The sequence below is a fragment of the Chelon labrosus genome (genome assembly GCF_963514085.1).
Source record: "Chelon labrosus genome assembly, chromosome: 13".
In the NCBI taxonomy this organism is placed as follows: domain Eukaryota; kingdom Metazoa; phylum Chordata; class Actinopteri; order Mugiliformes; family Mugilidae; genus Chelon; species Chelon labrosus.
In genome coordinates, this window is record NC_140346.1 from 23035322 (window position 1) to 23050388 (window position 15067).

Below are 15067 nucleotides of genomic sequence, written 5' to 3' on the forward strand. Positions count from 1 at the left end.
CTTATCCCAAAATTGATTTGATTTGATTTGATCTTGTGGGGGTATTTCTTATAATTTGAAGGTGTGCTGTCTTGCGGTGTGTTACATTTCCAGAGGGGCAGATTTTTGATGCGGCCTTCCCGTCGGCTTTTTTTTTTTTTTCTTTTTTACTATCGCTCCTGCGGGAGATTAGCAGGCAGAGGACTGATTGAAACCAGTCAGAGGGGAGATTTTGAATTGGAGCATCAGTTGCAGGAAAACAATACACAGAGCTCACCTCTGCTTTCCCGTGGAGTCCTACTGATGCCGTTCACACATGTTCCAGATGTTTGCTCTCTCCATAAACCCCCGCTAATTTAGCATAACTTGAATCCTGTTTGCCGCCTCACACGCGGAGCAGTTAGTAAAACTCCCAGAGACACGTCAAGGTCAAAAACAGATCAGATACGGTAATCACAAATTGTGATAATTAAGCCAGAACTCGTCGTTATACTTGTTAGAGGCAATGAAATGAGTCTAAAAGCAGTGAGCCGGCAACGCTTCATCATGAATTTTAAAGTAAAGAGATGCTCAGGGTCACACACAACGAACAGGGCTACTTTTTTACGATGTTTGTAATTACTCTTCCAAATAACCTTGCCTTTTACATGCTTTTTAATTAAAAAAATAATAATCCAAAATAGTGACCAGTGGAAAAACACGCAATTTGGAAAGCTCCATCACATGTTCACAGATGTGATAGTAATGTCTCCATCAATGTCCCTGTGCAAAACACAATTCATTACTACTGATAAGAGTCCTGCTAAAATGTCACCTAATGTTATGTGAAATAGATTTTATTATCTTTTCCTTCATCCGCACCCTCAGTAATCGCTGCCTCCTGAAAGATAACAACGAGGAGTCAAAGCTACAAGTTTCTCACAAGTCACCTCAAGGCGTCTGGATTGTTGTGTAAAACGCTGACCGCATGAAGTGCTCTCAAACGAGACAGGTCAGACTCCGCTGATGCCCCGACCAGCAAAAGGCAGTAGGTTCTGTTGCTAAACCTTAAGTGGAAAGAAAAACCCATTAAAGTCCTCTTAGCTGTGCAGAGCATTTGGGGCCGCAGTACGCCGTGCATGGTATGCCAAGTGGCCAAGCCGTGCATAAAAGGAAATCATTGCTCTGGCTTAAGCTGCCAGCTCCTGATTTGCACTTAAGTCAATTGTAACTGGTTTATCTAAATAATGCAATATATCATCTTTTAATCCAATGTCGTCTTTTATCCCTCCTTGGTGGCACCTATGTAAATATCAGGGCCTTCACGGAGGCTAAATTTATCTGCGTACGTTTAGTTGCACCCTCGATGTAGATTCTTATTTTATTTAATGTGCATTATCCTCTCCCTATTTGCATTTGATTATCTCTGCTCACGTGTAGCATTAGGCCTCATAATGAGCCACACTAGACAAGACAGTAGTGGAAACATTCACCTGTTTTAGCAGCTTGGTTATAAAATCTGGGTTGCAGCGAGGAGAGTGCGACCGCTTGTCAGCTCACAGAATATAACCTCATTTAAAAGCAAAATACACACATCTAGCCAGTGGCTGCTCTCTTTGGTCTCATCTGATCTTTTTTCACCCCCTCTCTGTGTCCTTCGGCTATACAAGTATCCTATGATCAGTTTAATGATGATACATGGATTTGGGGTATAAACAGCTGCAGCCTTTCTGAGCTGTCAGCTTGCCAAGCGAGGCTTTGGAGACGATTCAAAAGTCGGTGATTGAGAGTCTTGCTTTTAGTATTTAGCCCTAAAGATGTTAGTATAAAAAGCTATGGCGGTGTCTTTACACCTCCCCAGATCCTGTATGCGCATCTTAACTCATATACTTTCCATCTGTCTGAAAGACATTAATTGCGTTGGCCAGATGTTTGTCAGAATAAAAAAATACATAAATCTCCGACCTTTCCAAGTAGCCTTGATTGGTCTTTGCACATATCCTCCCTCACCTCATTCCTTGTCCTCCTACTCTACAGCAACAACATCACCTGCTGTTTTCAAGCTTCTGAAAGTGCCAGGTTTCTCTCTGGTATGAATACCTCAGTCAGCTCAAATTAACCACACAATTTTATTGCATTCTTTACTCGCTCTTGATTCAGATCACGACTCTATGAAATTCTTCTGCCATTTTATAACTTGCTGGCCGAATCTGGATCACACTCCAAAAATAAACCTGATACGTAATCCATCTCGTCTAACGCAATACATCCATTACCGAGTCTGCGGCACCAAACTGTCGCTGTGTGTCCTTGTTCGGATACTTAGCAGAGCTCACTGAGGCCGCACAGCTCATCGGTGGCCCCATCAATATTGTCTGCAGAATCGAGCAGCGCAGACCATGCAGCCGGGGCTTTGATCCACACTCCTGACCTGCCGCTTCAGCGCCTTCACCCTCCTCCGCTGCCTCTCTGTGGGGGACAGATCGGTTGTGCTGTAACTCAAAGGTTTCAAAAGCCGACCTGTATTCTCCATTAAATGAGCCAAAGCATGAATCAATGGTCATCCTGCCTCAGACTTTTCAGCTGTGGGGCAACTTCCCAGCAGAAAACTTTCACATTACAGCAAGGAACCGCTAAATATAGGGTTGCTGCAAGGGTATCAGCAGCCTCAGAATACTCCTGAAAAATGTCAAGACAGTATTGAACCGACAACTCTCAAGTGCAAAGTGAAGCTGCTTTGAAGAGGATGTGTCTAATGTGATTTTACGCATGTCTGTGTGGGTCATGGCTTTCACAACTGCTTTATGGAATCTCTTCCTTTTAATTGCTTAGCACACTTTCATCTGAGCTTGAAAACTACCTGCATGTGCATCAAAGCGCTGCGATGTGACAGTCATTCACATCCCCCTTTATCCTGCGTTTTCTCGATTCCTCAAAGAAACCAGACACGAGCTCATGGATTGGGTCAGAGCTGCGGTGAGCTGAGTTATGCAACCTCTTTGAATTTTCAGGTTCTTTTGTACCGTGGCACTGATGTGTTATTTCATTGTTGAGTGGCCTAACAGAATTATCACCACGGCCAATGGGGTGCGGCCAAGAACACCTGGCTCCCTCCAGAAGAAAAAAATAAATAATAAAAGGTTTCCAGAGCGTGATCATAAATTCAACTGAACTGCATCCCTGCTATGTTTCATTCAAGTCCAATACAAGCCTGTTTCGTCAGAACAAGCCCAGTTATTTCGACGTCTATTCATCGTGAACAGCTCAAAAAAAAAAAATGCTTTCAAATGTTCTGTCTCGTGGTGCACCTGGCGCTCTATAACTCACCAGCGCCGCAGAGCTCTGCTGTCATCCTGACAGGGCCTTCGTGTGCGCATGCAGTTGACAAAGCAATTTTGTTGTTCTCGTCTGGAAAGAGCTCTTGGGCATGCTATCATCTTGAATCAGTAACATGCTCACCCTGAGTGCTGAAACAGTGATGTCTGACGAGTTGATGGCGAGCCACCGTCTGCTCCCATCAGCAGCTGTGGCTGTTGGAGGTTTTGGGGTATGCACATTACAAGGATCCTTTTCAAAAAAAAAACAAAAAAAAACACCAACACAGACTCGGGTTCTGTTTGAACCGAGAGAGGCGTTTATGAATGACGTTCTCTCAAATCTCCTTTGTAAGCTAAAGAAAACATAAAATCTGGTTTAATTGTAGGATCAGCACTTACTGTTTATGTCCTTGTTCCTCTGAAAATCATTCTCCACTCACTAGTCTTTTTTTTTTTTTTTCATTTACAAACGTCTTCCTCTCTTATCATGTTCTTTGACGCCATCTGCTGGAAGTTCAAAGCTGCAGGCCTACTAATGCAGTATATTCCACATCCTGCTGTATCAGTGTTTACTCGGATTCCATTTGCAGCAAATAATTAACTCCATACTGTATTGCTTGAGGCAATTCTCTGAAATCTGCTTCCAAAATCATCTTTTGTTTTACAACCCAGCGTTTTTTAATTGGTGTGCACCCATAAAACAAACATTATTCTATATGGCTGCAGCAGCATACAAAATACAACTATTATTAATATGTGTTGGATTATCTAGTGACTCTGTTGGTCTCTATAGTAGAATATTTAACCCATGGCCTCTACTGCAACATGTCTTTGTTCCAAAAATGAACATGTTGGCCTCCCTGCTAAACTTACCCCGAGAGCAGCAGATGTGTTTCAAAGACATGTGGCCCTGAGCCAGGTCATGATGCAGTTTGAAGAAAGCCAACGCTTCGCATGCGTTTCATTATTCAGGAGGACATGAGCAGGGTGGCTGCTGGGGGGGGGAGGGTTGGAGGGGAGGAGTCTGTCCCTGCCCGCAGAGCTGATGGAGGGACACCGGGAGAGAGGAGTGCATCTCAACAAGTGGAGCTCCTGGACGAACTTTCAGGCGGAAACTTGGCCTCGCTTCGCGGGTGGAGATGGAGTGAGGGGCGAAGTAAACGCACCTGCTGTACTCGAAGGTATTTATCTTCTTGTGAAATGTTTCTTGACGCGTCTTTTTTAGAAGTTTCTGCAGTTCATCCATCAGCAGTGATGTTTCGAAACGAGGGGATACTGTAGTGGTTCTGTTCTCTGTGCTGGTTTTACGCAGCCTGAGGCCTTAAAGTAAATAAAGTCTGCGCGTAATATAAACTGAGTGATTAAATTCTTGTTAAATCGCTTATTCGGGGGTCTTGGAATTAAAGTCGTGGACGCTTTACGATTTACAGCGAACCTTTCTCATTTTAATCTTTAGTTCCAAAGTCCATTTGCGTGACATCCGTGGCTTTAAAACCAAAGTTGGACTGGAGTTAATCTTTAAACAGATCTCTCTGCACCGGTTGTCTCTGGAAGAAAATCCACATGAAAGAAAGATTCGGTTAATTTATTGACTGGTGCCAAACGTTACTTTGCACATGAATCAAGTGCATCAACAGGTCCTGTATGATCAGATCAAGACTATTTATGCAGGAATAGGGGTTGAGAAACTGCATGTGAAGCAAAGTGTACACGTTAGGTGTCTGAGTGGCCAGCACTGTCCCTGTCCAGAAGTCCCTAATCTATTTTTGTCGTCATTCTATCAAAACTGCAACCTGTGTTTTACTTGTTGTTGTTACTTTAATGTGAGCTTTTAGTGCATCGATGGGAACAAACACATCAGTTACTACTGAAAAGTACACATATCAAACGTCAGGTGATGCAACATTTTACTCCAGTAACAGAAGCACCATCAAATAAAACAAACAAAAAAAATAAAACAGGAAAGGTCACCTGGGAGATGATGTCTATCCAGGCTTGCGTCAGGGTAAAGGTTACAAAGATAGGCAGTAACACACTCATGGACATGTTGCGGGATATTTCCAGTTCATATGACCCAAATATTTATGGGGACAGGATAGAAAACCAGAACACCAAGAGAAACTCATACAGAAAAACTGTTCCTAACAACAGTAACGATACTGAGATGAGATTATCCAGCACGTCTCCTCTCCATTGAAATAAACTTTGTTTAAACCTAATTAAACTTTGCTCTTTACAACAGCTTGACACTAAAAAAAAAAACATGTCGTTGTGCCTTGTGTGCGTGTTGGATCAGTCAGGCAGAAGTCTTAAGAACTGTGCCTGTTTGAGTATCTGCACTGATCTTTCATCACAACAATGTCACCGTGTCAGTTTTTATTTGCGTGAAACGGCGTCAAACTCCGACTTGCAGATGTGTAAATAAGGATTTCCCAGCCTCATGCCGCAGAGAGATTTAGCTGTCGGTTCATTTTTGTTTGCCGAAGCAAACCGCTCCATAAATAATGTCTGACTTGAACTGACTTGAAAATATTGTCGCTCCGGTGAAACTCAGCCCCTGCAAATTATCTTCCACGTAAAAATGTTTCCTCTGTAATTATTATCAGTGTTGGTATTGATAATGTTGTTGTGCAGAATTATGTTTCTTTACAGCTAAAGGTGCCTGGCAGGGTAATAGATAGTGATACGTTTTATAAGATAAATGAACTGCCTCCAGAAAGAGCCAGCATTAGGAATGTTTTGCCGTCTTTATCAGGGAAGAAGTGTCCTTGTAAATATTTTCAACCCTCCATCATGAGAGATACTGAGCCTGTCTGTAGGCAGTGGATAAATGTAGGCTTTAACCACTCAACTTTGCATGTCTTTCCTTTTTTATATATTTATAATCCTTCTACATTGCTCAGATAAACAGCCACCTGGTTAAAAAAAAAAAAAAAAAAAACGATGCTATGCTGATATTTACTCTTATATCCATCAGGTGTACTCGATAAGAGAGTCCAGAGCAAGGCTAACCTGCAGTATCGATGCACAAGAATATAATCACCTCACTGTAACTGGATACGCACGGCATTCACCTCATCTGGTCTCTCTTCTGGAGGCCACAGTAGCTTCATGTGTTCGGCACGAAGCCCCTCCCTCGTCGGGGCTGATAATAGACACGCAGAGCGGGGAACAGGTGCTGTTTGTCGACTTGTTTGCAGCCCTTGAATGGTCCTTTTGTGTGCTGACCCAACCCAGACCCAGAGGGGAGTGCAGAATAGGTGACCCATTGAATAATTACTCGCTGTGGATGCGAGTGTTTCCTTGTGTGATGCCATTGATGTAAGAGATCAGGAGACGGTGGGACGCTTGATATGTAAAAGATGTAAGAGCTGTAAAAGTTTCACAGCCTTGATCCCACCCGTATGGGAGTGTTGCCATTATGCAAAGGCGTTAGTAAATGTTTAACAGGCCCTCTGGAAAATGGATTCATGTTGTTTCTGCTCTCCGTGTCTAAACACCAAATCACACAACGATATTTTAGGATTTTAAGTTGTTGCGCACGTCTCATAGAGCATCCATCTGTATCCAGCGTCCGTTCCCACACTGTGCTGTGCTGGTCATGTGTCGGTCTACTTGTTGCGGGACCGTGCTGCTCAGGAGTCCATGAATTAACCTTCAGCTGGTTTGTGCTAACATTAGGGCCTGATATCTATCAATTATTCATCTTGTTCTGCTCTGCCGGTGCAAATCTAAATGTGTCTCTCCATGGAAACAGCCTTCTGGCTGCACCGGAGGGTGTTGGTTTCAGCGGCCGCTACTGACTCCAAACTTGTTTTTTGGTCCAGGCGGTCCTGCTCTGCTCCACATTCTGATACAGGCGATGATACCAACTCAAGACGATAGATGAACAAGTGTTGTAGTACTGGAAACTACTTATTTCTTTATTTATCTCCTCCTGGTTCATCCTGTAATTTCTGGTATTGCACATTTTTCTCGACTGGAAACCGGCAACAAAACAAAAACTTCCAGTCACTAAATTGCTTTTTTAATTTGTTTTCTACAGTATTAAAAGGTAGCTTGTAGTATATAATAGATGTTTAAGTTCCTATAATCCCATATTATGGTTTTTAAAGTGTCTTATCACTCATTTACATTTGGAGGAGGTAACATGCAAAATATCGAACTACTAAAATGCTACAGGTGCTGGTACATATGTTATATTTTAGTGTAAACATAAGGGCGAGGACGACCCACATGCAGGAGCAGACATGTCCAAAATATCACAGTGGAGTTCCCTTTTCTTAACTAGCAGTTTTATGGACACTTTTTATTTGTATTTAAATGAAGACTTAGTTGGATCTGCTTCTCTTTCCTGTGATGATGACGATGACTGTGGTCGCTATGGTGACGCATTTCTCCTGTGTAGGCAAATAGATGCAAACTATAAATTTGTGAGTGTACTCTCGTTGGACACTAGGTGGTGCACTATCACTGTAACATCCTACAGTACTGTATAGTAGATTAGGTCCTTTAGAGTTGTCAGGTTTCTCAAGATCCAAGATGTCATTGTGGATTCTGAAAATGTGATCCAACCTGTAATCTATATCTCTGACTATGTACATGTGCATAATTTAAAAACTGATTGGTCACTAGACCAGAGTGACTTCTTGTTGAGTTTCGTGTATTTTTTCCAGTGCGTTTAGCCGTTAATCTGTCGACTTAAAATCTATTGAACCCCAAACAGAAAGTGTTCCTTTTAGATGTTGTGATGACGTGTTCTTTGTTTTGCCTCTTGTTTATAATGACAACACGGTTAAGTAGGTCAGGTCCGGGCTCATCCCGCTGCTCGAAATAATTCAGACTCCGGTGCTCTGCGGGCGGAGGTAGAAACATGACGGATGTTGTTTTTGACAGCCGCTTTCTCAAGTGTGCTGTGGCAGAAGTATTTCAGAGAAAGTGTTTTCTTTAGGCTACCTTTTTTTCCTCTGACAGGTGCATGAAAAGTGACGTTACTGCTCGACTCTTCGCAGTGAGGAAAACCTGTTGCCGGGGGCTCCCTGTTGTTCTCTCATTCATTTTGACATAACTCAGCCCTGCACGTTTAGCAGACCGTGGAGCCGGTGATGTTCGGTGTTTGACATTTTAATTTTGGCCATATTGTTTTGTAAAAAGAAGAAAAAACAACATATCAGCAGCAATGTATGAAAAAAAGAAAAAAAGTCATGTATAAGCTGGTTGTTCCATGTTCTGGGGTTTCTTCCTAAAACAGAAAACGCCTTCACGTCACGCACACACACACACAAGGGTGTTTGTGTTGCTGATGTAGGTCAGACTTGGAAAAACTGGTTCATGTGGGTAGGTGTGTCCAGTCAGTGTTTTCACTCCAGTGGTTGAAAAAGATCGAACAGAGAATAAACCACGAGCTGTATGGATGTTTCTTTCGGTTTTATCACTTATTAAGTGAACCATAAAGCAAGAAGACGGCATCAAAACAAAGGACTGGCTGTTGAAGAAAGTGCACTGAACTCATGCAACCGGTGACTTTTAAATTTTTCTGGAGCATGTGTTCTTTTAAATATTCTCACAATCCAAACGTGTCCTTTTTTTATTTTCGGAACCCGGTGAGAACAGACTTCTCATTAACACTGCCAGGGGCATGACACGTCTGTTTGATATGCAGACTCCAACACAAATACAGGATATTTATTCAAGGCTGCCTCTGGAGCTTAAAGTAGGCAGGGATGTTGTAGCTGTCAGAGCAGCCTCCCCAACCATCTCCCGCCCTCTTTCTTTATGACTTTACCCCTCTCTTCTTTGCCTCTTTCCTTTTTTTTTTTTTCACTGTAAAGAGGAGGGGCCGTCTAAGTAATCCAATACCTGCCCGATTCATGAATGTTACTGTAAGTTGCCGAACTGCCCCGACAAGTGCAGGGGTTAAAACACATTAGCAGACTGAAGCTGACAACACTGGCTGCATCTCTGCACCGCAGCAATTTGCTTGCCCCGGCGAGGAGAAGGAAAAAAAACAAAAAAAAAAGGAAGAGAGAAAATTGAGAACAGCTTCAGAAAGAGTGGATAACCTGGCAGTGCTTCAAATGACTCCTTTAGAAGAATGAAAGAAGTGGCTGTGGGCTTCCTGCCATCCAACATGTCTTTAGAGGAGAGTGCTCTGAGAGACATGGCTGAGAGCGAGACGGATTGTTCCGAGGGACTGGACGAGGTAGTCCTGGGGCGTATTGCCAGCTTGCCCCTGGATCCGTTCCCACCCAGGGACTTCAGAGGGAAGTTTAAAAAGATGCGGCGTAAGAAGAGGCCCACCATTCTTGAATGTAGGTACCCTTTTGAGTCTGTGGCAGCTGTGGTAACTGCCTCAAAAACTTTGCTTTCAGCATGGGAGAAATTAGATTTTTTTTGGAAAATGTGGTGCACAGGCAGTGCCACTATTTCAGCCACTACCGCCATCACTGAGTGAAATTCCTCACTTCACCATTGCATTTGTCATAGCTACATAGGAATCTAATGGCTTGTTATTAATGGACTCAGACAGTTGGGGAGTACATCACACATTTTTTGATAGTATGTTCTTGAGATTTGTTTTTTTTTTTCCTACCTACAAGCAGCCCAAAGAGCAATGACTTAAAATAAATAAAGGCTAAAATATGTGATCAAAATAAACGAAAGAGGGGAAAAATCTGAAGGAACGAGGTGTGCTGCGGAAAGAGTGAGCGAGTAGGTGGGAGTCAACGGTTTCAAGTTGATAACCACAAAAATGGCTGAAGTGGACAGGCATGCTTCGCATTCCTCACCTTCATCAGAGCTTGATAATGCTTTTAATAAGTGGATAATGTGTTGGAGCCTTTGCCCACTTAAAGCCCAATCAAGGAAAGATGTTCACATCTTTAATTTTTGTACAATCGGCGATGTATTTTCTGATTTATTCGCTTTATGTGTTGATGTTTAGAGAGTGAGGGTGACTTTTGGAGAAGTTGCCGACAAACAGAACTTATGTAATTATGAGAGCATTACTGAAGCTGTTCTTCTCCCTCCATGAAGGAGTGACACTGATCCTGTCCAGCGTACCAGCAAACTGCTTTACGTCTGCATGTTTGGCACCTGGACAAGTTTGGAGCTATCCAGATAAGCTGTTGTGGAATAAACACTGTGTTTAGGTCAAATCAGAATGACATTAGGTCTGATTTTTCTTTTTTTTTTCTTGCTCTGACAGTTTAGATATCTGTAAAAGCACACCGTCTGCTTGCTCGTTTTCTACTACAGCTACGTTAAATCTCTCTATGAGTTATTACTTCTTAAATATAATGATGGGAATCAGAGGATGTTTGGCCTATAGAGACCTGTGAACTGTTTTGCACTGGAGGTATTTTTGTAACAAGGAGCAAGGTAATGCCACATATAAACAGTTTTAAACTGTTTTGAGTCACTACATCTGACCAGGTACCTGTGTTTATGTGTTTTGTTCCTTTAATTCCTCTCATTTAAATTCTGAGATGCCTCCAGCACTCCACTTCGTCGTATTTGGCAGCCTTGTTGTAAAAACATCTAAAAATCATTCATCCGCAGGATTACATAACCGTTTGCCCTTTAGAGAGCCTCTTGCTGGACAAGTCAGGGGGACTAGATTATAACTGTTGGGTAGGTCATAGAAACTCAGCGTTTTAAAGAGTCCATTTGGGTTGATCGCTGTCAGAAATTAAGTGTTTTGCTTACCATAACAGGCCAAGCAATTGCCTGTAATTGGTCAAATTGGTTTACAGTACATGGAGATGTCTATCTGGACTCGCCAAGATTATATCTAAGAACAAAGCCATCAGCGTTTACTGGTGTTTGAAACAGACATGTCATAAAAATGCTTGTAACTTAAAGAAAGAGTGTAGAGGGTTGATATCGGCTTATTGTACGAACTACTTGTTGGCTGCTTTAGGTTGAGGAGTTTGCTTCAACGGCAGGGATGCTAGCAACATCTAATTATTATCAGTCTGTTTAAAAACTAAATGTTTTTGTAACTTTCTACTCTACCCTTTATTAAGGTGTAGTGATGTTAGTTCACACCATTACCATTTTGTGATATTTGTCGCCTAACGAACTGTGACAGTGTTGTTATGTAAGGCTGGTTTCTTATGCACAATTTTACATGCAAACAGTGTGAATGTTTTGAGAAACCTGCTTGGTTAACGTTAACTCCCTAGCCTGTAGCTATTACTGCGTTGGCCAAACACCAGCGCGACACTACGTGACAGAAAAATAACATTACTCATTCACTTTTAATCTGTCCTCTTGATCCTGCTAGTCCTGGCTGTCTTTTAAAGTTTGTCTTTTGGATATTGAAAGAAGCCTCTGGCACACCTCTGTCTGAGTGAGGAGTAAAACTTTCATTTTTTTTTATATATTGAATCAGTGTCTGTTGGCATCCAAGAGCAATTTGATCAAAGGAATCACTAAAATGCAAGGACGGTCCTTGCCGGCCATGTCCTCTTGCAAAGCTAATGTAGCTGCAGCCTCAGACTCTTTCTCCTGGATTGTTACTTCCTCTCTCCACTGCATAAAATAAATACAGCTGGCTGGCTGTCTGAGTCAGCCAGTACAGATTGTGAAGCTGAGCCCCAGAGATGCAGAGACGGATTGTTCATGCTATATCTTTAATTCTTCATCATTAGGGATAATGCTAAAAAAAAGTGTGGTCTTTTAAATTTAGAGGTACTATGTTCACATAATGAGCAATGGATTCTAATTCTAATTCTAAATCTAAAGGCTCAATTATGGTACTGCAGGACATAGACACTGTAACCTTCGCACGTAGTCTACGCCTGTGCGAGCCATTTATGCTCGTGTGCTCGTCAGTCTGGCAAAAACGCTAAATGCAAAACACCCAAACGCCAGTCGGCGCTGTGTCTTTTTTGACAGTCGGGTTCATACTTCCTGCTACACTTTCCACTTCCTGCTTCACTTTCAACAATGGCAACTGAAACTTGCGGAGAAATTCTGCCGAAGACGAGTCATGCAAATGTTTGTATCTCTGAACGTCCTCAGTTAACCTTTCCTCGATGTGTTCCATCTTTATTGATCCAAAACAATCACTTCTAAAATTGCAGCGATGGAGAAGTGGCCGGAAATACTTAAGTGGAAACACACTACTACCAAGCAGACCAATCACAGCTCTTGCGGCCTGTGTTGCCGTGGTGCGTAGTTACATTTCTGGGAAGGTGCACGCCAGCTACACCGTTGGGGTCTGCGTATGCAGAAGCCCAAACTGTCTAATTCTAATTCCGAATCTGATTCTGATTCTAATTCTAATTCTAAAGTCACCATAGAAGAGTTGCAACAGCTTGTTAAAGTTGACATGTCATTTCAAATTGGTGAAACAAAGAAACATATTTGTTTTGTGATATTGTATCACATAAATAAAAAGGAATATACATAAACTGAGTGTATGGTATGTGCAGTCTTGTAAATATGCTATGCGACTCCACCCACACCAGATTACCACTTGGACGCCAGGCAGTGCTGGTGTAAAGTCAAGACAAATGTGCTCCTGAAATGTGTGTTTACCAGACACTGCAGCCACCAGCCATGGCGTCTGCATCCCAGAGTGTGTTATGTAATCAAGGTCAAGTGGCTGTCGCTTGATGGACAGACAGAGTTCTGATAGGATTATACTAAGAGCACTGAGAGGCATGAGGACAGGGGATTGGAGGATGTGTTTTATAGTCCATATGGTTGAAGTCTACCATGTAAAATACTGTGAATATTGGATTTGAAACATTTGGACCTGGCATTCATTCATGTGGATGATCCACAGAGGCCCCTCCCCTCAACCCTAAGGACCCAAATCCCCCCCACTAACAACATTGTGTTGCCAGACACCACAGGACACCCTCAGAAGGCCCATGTCCATTCTCTGATGAGTCACAACTGTTTTAGAGGCACAAGGGAGACCTACACTATATTAGGAAGGTGGTCATAATGTTATGCCTGATCGGTGTATAATGCTTCCTTTATCTAATTCTTTTGGACTGTTACATTGGACTCTGTGAGCATATTTAGACAAAGTGATGAATCCATTAATTTGAAAAATATTAGCAAGCTTAGTTAAAAAATATAAATTGTCATGCTCCAAATAAGGTGTAAAAAAAACAAACACATTTTTATTTGAGTGCTGTGAAAAAGTGAAGAAGTAAAAGCGTTAAAAGCCATCAGTCAGCCCCTGCTCCCATGCAGATCCTCTGTGTTCAGCTGAACCCATCGCCACGCTCGCTTCCTCTTTCTTCTTCTTCTTTCCGCTGCTCCCCCAGATGTTCCCTGTAATGTGTCATTTTCAGGCGTTCTCCGTCTTCCCCCTGTCAGCGGCGGTGACCCGTCAGATTTTCCCAGTCATGCTGAACGACGCACAAGCCCGGCGCTGTCATCATTATCAGGCCCCGCACGCAGACAAACAGTAGTTATTATTAACTGCGCTCCGCTAAGAGGATTGCTTCCTGCACTCTCAGCCTCCGCGCAGTTATTTAAAGGGAGCTTGCATTGCCGCCCACTGCCTGCCACGGCTTTAGAGGGAGAGAGAGAGGGATGTTGAGAGAGAGTGGAGGGAGGGAGAGGAGGAGAGTAAGAGAGAGCGAGAGAGAGAGAGAGGGCTGATAGCCAAGGACAGGACACAAGAGGAGGGATAAAGCAGCGCTAGTGTGTTTTCTCAGGGTCTCGTCAGCACAGCATAGTGTGCGTCATAGAGAGGTGACAGCAGGAACTACCTGCTGGTCCCAGCTCAACTGCTGCTGCTGCTGCTGCTGCTACTGGAGGGACACTACAACTAGAAAGGGGTGGGGGGATCCCAGTAGGAATCTGCAGCCATGGCCAGCCAGCAGGACTCGGGCTTCTTCGAAATCAGCATCAAGTCTCTGCTGAAATCGTGGAGTGGAAGTGAGTAGCAGTTCGTCTCTTGTGGTTGTTGTTGTTGTTGCGCTCAGCTGACAGCTGACTGACTGGCTGACTGAGGCTCCATCTCTGCTGGGAACGATGAATTCACGGTCTCGTTTTCCTGTCTGTGGCTGGGATGTGCTGCTGCTTGTTGCAGACTGAGCAGAACACGATTTTATTGTTCAGTTTGCCTGTAGCTTGCAAACTTGGAAGCGTCCTACTGTACTTTTTAGCAGTAGAGTGCCAACAGTCTCTTAGCAACGGCCAGATACATAAGTCAGCTCTGAAGGAGTCATGACACGATGTTATGGTGCACTTAGCATTACTCAGATTAACTTGGTTTAGTGTAAATTCTGCTGATGGTGATTTCTGCTTCTAATCTCTACATTCAGTTTCACTTCAGTCTCTTGCTTGAGTTTCTGAGAGAGTGTAAATAGCTCTAATTAAGTGTGAGGACGCAGTAATAGGATTAGCGGAGGTTCAGCTTGGTTGCCTTTTCTGTCCAGAGCTCGCAGCTTCACCTCCTTCCACTGGGCCCATGACACTGGGATGGCTTCCTGCCTCTGATCATGGCATTATTCTCCTGAGTTAGAAGAGGTGGCCTAGATGACAAGTGGAAAAACAAACCAGGAAATATCACCCTAGCAGTTAAAGCATGACTCAGGTAGATTCCTCACTAAACCCCAACATGATTTTGTGAAACTGTTCCAGTTCTTAATATCTACAAAAGCTCGCAAGTCTGCAGCACGTCTGAGACGGTCTGGTCTACTGGATCTGAATGTAAAGAGATACCACAGAACAAGCTGTCCGTGTCTACACACACTCAACATTGAGCCATCTCCTGATGATGTTGCATAATCCTCCCCACAGTGGGTCACTTTGCTAAA

The 15067-nt window shown here is 43.1% G+C and overlaps 1 protein-coding gene across 2 annotated transcripts in view; it reads left to right on the forward strand.

Moving 5' to 3' along the window:
- Nucleotides 1–8986: 8986 nt before the first annotated feature.
- The window catches only part of frya (furry homolog a), a 41227-nt gene continuing 35146 nt past the window's right edge, over nucleotides 8987–15067 (forward strand). The window contains exon 1 of one of the 2 annotated variants that reach the window (XR_014699410.1): nucleotides 8987–9586. Coding sequence is in view for 1 of the 2 variants with exons in the window: in XM_084558979.1 (XP_084415105.1) it covers nucleotides 9370–9586 (217 nt within the window). In the remaining variant the exon portion in view is untranslated. The remainder of the gene's footprint in view (nucleotides 9587–15067) is intronic. The other variant, XM_084558979.1, reaches the window with a different exon arrangement.